Raw genomic sequence first — 5,043 nt, forward strand, 5'->3', positions numbered from 1 at the left:
GGCCAGAAGTTCAAGTGCATATTCCTTGGTTAATCTCTCAGGGTGTGTATGGGGTCATCATCATCATTACGCGAGAGCTGGACAAGTAAAGTTGAGAAACGCGTGGCTGTGATTTCTGCATCTAGCCTATCGTAATCATCGTGAACGTTATAACTTACCTCGCTTTACTTTTTACTTTAGGTTTGTCCCTCTCCCCCTTTCCTTTAAACATTAACCACCGGCTTGCTGTTCAATATCTCGTAGTGGGTATGAGCCTGTGTTCGGGAGACGACGCGGGGCGCATCCTGGTGGAGTATCCAGTAGCCAGGGGTCCTCGGGGGCCGTGGCGCCGGCTCCGACATCAACCGGGCCCCCCGGACGCCGTGGACCTCAAGCCGGCGCGACTCGTCGCTAGGGCTCCGGCGGGGCTAAGGTTAGTACAAGGCTGAACGCTTCGTGTGCGCTGGTCGGGAGCTCATGTGGCGTCACTGACAAGCAGGCGGCGGGGACATTTCCTTTCTTTGTTGTTCCGTTCTTCTCCCTTTGATTGCAAGTGATGGTAATTTATAAGAGGATGACCGTATCGTCTGCGGGCCAGAGGGCTACCCTATGGTGCGGCCCCATTGCCCGTAGCATCCACCGGTGTAATTGTTCCTTCGCTGTAGAACCAGTAGTGTTCCTATGGCCTTGGTACCTACCAACGAAGGAATTATTCGTATGAAGAACCCCAAGGCTATCCAATCAGCATTTCAGGCATCTCATCCGACTTCCTGCAAATAACCAAGGTCCATCAGTTTGGACGTGGAGGATCCTCTGCTGTTAACAAAACCAGACCTCTGTAGATCAAAACCAGGCCTGTGTGTCTACTGGAATGCACTAATTTTGCCACGCTGCAGACTGCGCCTTTATCCTTCCTCGCCTAGCTTGCTGCAAAGGCGTAGTCAAGGGTGTTGACAGAAGCTCAAGTCTACCAGAATGCCTAGAGATATGTTCTGCGGCAAGTGTGGCTTTTGTACACTGCTATGCCCAGCTTCCACGAGACAGTGAAGGGGCTGCTACTGTCGGTAGGACGACGACCACAACGACGAAGTGGCCTGAAGTTCAAGTGCACATTCCTTGGTTAATCTCTCAGGGTGTGTATAAGCCATATTATGGGGTCATCATCATCATTACGCGAGAGCTGGACAAGTAAAGTTGTGAAACACGCAGCCGTCATTTTTGCATCTAGCCTATCGTAATCATCGTGAACGTTATAACTTACATCGCTTTACTTTTTACTTTAGGTTTGTCCCTCTCCCCCTTTCCTTTAAATATTAACCACCGGCTTCCTGTTCAATATCTCGTAGTGGGTATGAGCCTGTGTTCGGGAGACGAGGCGGGGCGCATCCTGGTGGAGTATCCAGTAGCCAGGGGTCCTCGGGGGCCGTGGCGCCGGCTCCGACATCAACCGGGCCCCCCGGACGCCGTGGACCTCAAGCCGGCGCGACTCGTCGCTAGGGCTCCGGCGGGGCTAAGGTTAGTACAAGGCTGAACGCTTCGTGTGCGCTGGTCGGGAGCTCATGTGGCGTCACTGACAAGCAGGCGGCGGGGACATTTCCTTTCTTTGTTGTTCCGTTCTTCTCCCTTTGATTGCAAGTGATGGTAATTTATAAGAGGATGACCGTATCGTCTGCGGGCCAGAGGGCTACCCTATGGTGCGGCCCCATTGCCCGTAGCATCCACCGGTGTAATTGTTCCTTCGCTGTAGAACCAGTAGTGTTCCTATGGCCTTGGTACCTACCAACGAAGGAGTTATTCGTATGAAGAACCCCAAGGCTATCCAATCAGCATTTCAGGCATCTCATCCGACTTCCTGCAAATAACCAAGATCCATCAGTTTGGACGTGGAGGATCCTCTGCTGTTAACAAAACCAGGCCTGTGTGTCTACTGGAATGCACTAATTTTGCCACGCTGCAGACTGCGCCTTTATCCTTCCTCGCCTAGCTTGCTGCAAAGGCGTAGTCAAGGGTGTTGACAGAAGCTCAAGTCTACCAGAATGCCTAGAGATATTTTCTGCGGCAAGTGTGGCTTTTGTACACTGCTATGCCCAGCTTCCACGAGACAGTGAAGGGGCTGCTACTGTCGGGAGGACGACGACCACAACGACGAAGTGGCCTGAAGTTCAAGTGCACATTCCTTGGTTAATCTCTCAGGGTGTGTATAAGCCATATTATGGGGTCATCATCATCATTACGCGAGAGCTGGACAAGTAAAGTTGTGAAACGCGTGGCCGTGATTTCTGCATCTAGCCTATCGTAATCATCGTGAACGTTAAAACTTACATCGCTTTACTTTTTACTTTAGGTTTGTCCCTCTCCCCCTTTCCTTTAAACATTAACCACCGGCTTTGTTATATCGTGCATATCACTGAGTACGACAGGAATGGAGACATTACTCATCCTCTGCGTTTATTCCATCTTTTTCCTCCCCCTTGGGCGGCTCCAGCGCGCGCCTTCTCATGGCGCTGCGGTAGGCAGCGACGCCTTATATAACATATCCCCTCGTGAAAAGAAAAAAAAATTGTCCGTTACTTTCTGATGTAGTCATGCAGCTTCTTTGGTGTCTTCTTGTTGCGGGCGCTTCTCCTCACGCGCTCTTCGCATCTTGGCAAATTACCTGAAGCTTGTTGCGTGCGCCCTGCAGCAGGTGGTTCAGGATCCAGGGGTGCCTTATCTGCGCTTGATGTGCCAGGTTGTGACGGATGGCTTACAGCCGCACTGGTTGAGTGATCGGATGCTGGCGACCAGTTCATGACAGCAGTGGTACCTAATTTCATTCTGCTGATAGCTTCAGGGTGAACGGCCGCTAATTTGGAAGCATTCCACACCCGCCCATCTTCCAAGAGGTAAGAGGTGGGTCCGCGCTTTCCAATAATTTTCTTGGGCGCAGAAAACTGTGAAGATAACTTCCCATGAACTGCAGGTAATTTAACCCGCACGTAGTCACCCACGGTGAAGTTGGGTTCCTTGGCACCACGTTTTTGATCGGTGTAGCGCTTCGACGTCATTTGCTTGTTCTTGATGCGCTCTCTCAACTGCTGTAGTGCCTTTGCAGGGTCTTTGGTGAAACATTTGTCAGGAAATCCCACAATGTCAAGTCTGGTGCGAGGTTGGCGTCCATGAAGAAGAATAGCGGGTGCAACACCAGTAGTCGCATGAGGCGTACAGCGATATGTTTGTAGGTAATCAAACATCGCTGTTCTTATCTCACGACGTTCTAACAGGGCTAATTGAATATAGGACTTTAATACCCTGTTAAATACTTCCACTAAACCGTTAGCTTGCGGGTAATACACAGAAGATTTGTAATGGGTGATTCCGCGCTCTGGGAGAAAATCTTCAAAATTCGCTGAAGAAAATTGTGGTCCATGATCGGATACGATACCACGTGGATATCCTTCTCTTGCGAAAAGTTCAAGTAGGAATTTGGTCACTGTAGACGTGGTCGCATCGCGTACGAAAGTCACCTCTGGTCACTTGCTATAATGATCAATAAGCGTAATGGCAAATCGACAGTCAGCTGGAGCATGCGTGAAAGGTCCCACAATGTCGATAGCAACTTTGTCCCAGGCTTTCTCGGGAAGAGTGACGGGTTGCATTGGGGCTGCAGATGTACGCGCTGATTTGTCACATGACTGGCAGGCTACACATGTGCGTACAAGTTCTTCGATGTGGTTATCCATGCACGGCCACCAATATGACTCCCTAAGACGAGCCTTGGTACGACTAATTCCTGGATGTGACTCATGAGCCAGATCCATAAGACGGCGGGTCAAAGCGGAAGGCACGACAATCCTGTCACCCCGGCAAAGAATGTCGCTAACAACAGAGAGTTCCGATCGCACGTGAAAGTAAGGTAGCAGCTCTTTTGACAAGGATTTCTTGTCAGGCCAAGAAGTAGTGTTAAACTGCTTAACTTGAGAGATAGCCTGATCGGCGGCACTTTCTTCTTGAAGCTCTTGCATGGTAACTACTGGGGACAAGAGGCATATAAATTCTTCTTCGGGTGCATCATAGGAGAAACTCTGTACAGGCAGCCGGGAAAGTGCGTCAGCCACGACGTTTTCGCTACCCTTCCTGTATTCCATGATGTAGTTGTAGCACAGCAACCGTGATGACCAGCGCGCAATCCTTAACGGACGGTGACCTGTGCCTTTCGTTGAGAGGAGCGTAACCAAAGCAGCGTGGTCTGTCCGCAAGGTGAAAGGTCGGCCCCACAGGTAAACGTGCCAGTGCTCGCAGGCCCAGACGCAGGCAAGGGCCTCACGTTCACCGACGGAGTACTTCCGTTCATGCGGTTGAAGAGTACGTGAGGCGAACGCGACAGTTTGCAGTGATGTTCCGTTATCCTGCTGCAGTACAGCAACTAATCCATATCCCGAGGCATCAGTTGTAACGTACACGGGTAACTGAGGATCAAAAAGGTGAAGAACTTCGCAAGATGTTATCAACGTTTTCAGCTGCTGCAAGCCGTTTTGGGCTGCCGCAGTCCAAGCGAAAGGCGCGCTTCCTCGAAGCAAAGCACGCATTGGCTCCACGACATCAGAAAAATGCGGGATGAACTTGGAGTAGAAGCCTGCGAGTCCCAGCAGCGAGCGAAGTTCATTAATATTTGTAGGTGATGGTGCCTTGGTTATCGCCTCGATAGATGACATCAGTGGGAATAACCCTTTGGCGCTGACAACATGGCCTAGGAAAGTCAACTCAGTGACGTCAAAAACACATTTATAGTTGAGTCTGAGGCCAGCGTCAGAGAGCCGTTTCAAAACAGTGCTCAAATTGACCAAGTGATCCTCTCTGGAGCGTCCGTACACGATTATGTCGTCAATGTAAAACAAGACGCATTTGCATCCTTGGAGGATCATATGCATCATCTTCTGAAACGCTGACGGTGCCGATGCCAGTCCGAAGCACACCCTCTTAAAGCGAAATAGTCCGTCGTGGGTTATAAACGTCGTAAGATCACGACTCTCTGGACTTAGTGGTAACTGATGGTATGCAGAAGCTAAATCTAGCTTGGAGAAT

General features: G+C 50.4%; 1 protein-coding gene across 1 annotated transcript; it reads left to right on the forward strand.

The window, feature by feature from the left end:
• Positions 1 to 248: 248 nt before the first annotated feature.
• Positions 249 to 1,840, forward strand: LOC142564716 (uncharacterized). The gene is made up of 2 exons (XM_075675851.1): positions 249 to 412; positions 1,326 to 1,840. Exons 1-2 carry the CDS (start codon positions 249 to 251, stop codon positions 1,474 to 1,476), a joined length of 315 nt encoding a protein of 104 aa, XP_075531966.1. The 3' UTR covers positions 1,477 to 1,840.
• The last annotated feature ends 3,203 nt before the right edge of the window (positions 1,841 to 5,043 follow it).

This window comes from Dermacentor variabilis, chromosome 11 (assembly GCF_050947875.1).
Source record: "Dermacentor variabilis isolate Ectoservices chromosome 11, ASM5094787v1, whole genome shotgun sequence".
Taxonomy (NCBI): domain Eukaryota; kingdom Metazoa; phylum Arthropoda; class Arachnida; order Ixodida; family Ixodidae; genus Dermacentor; species Dermacentor variabilis.

Excerpts from the sequence above, each read along its gene's own strand:
- LOC142564716 (XM_075675851.1), top strand. The coding sequence starts at position 249 with ATGAGCCTGTGTTCGGGAGACGACGCGGGGCGCATCCTGGTGGAGTAT. Across the intron at positions 413-1,325 it reads AGGGCTCCGGCGGGGCTAAG|TGGGTATGAGCCTGTGTTCG; the intron begins GTTAGTACAAGG and ends AATATCTCGTAG.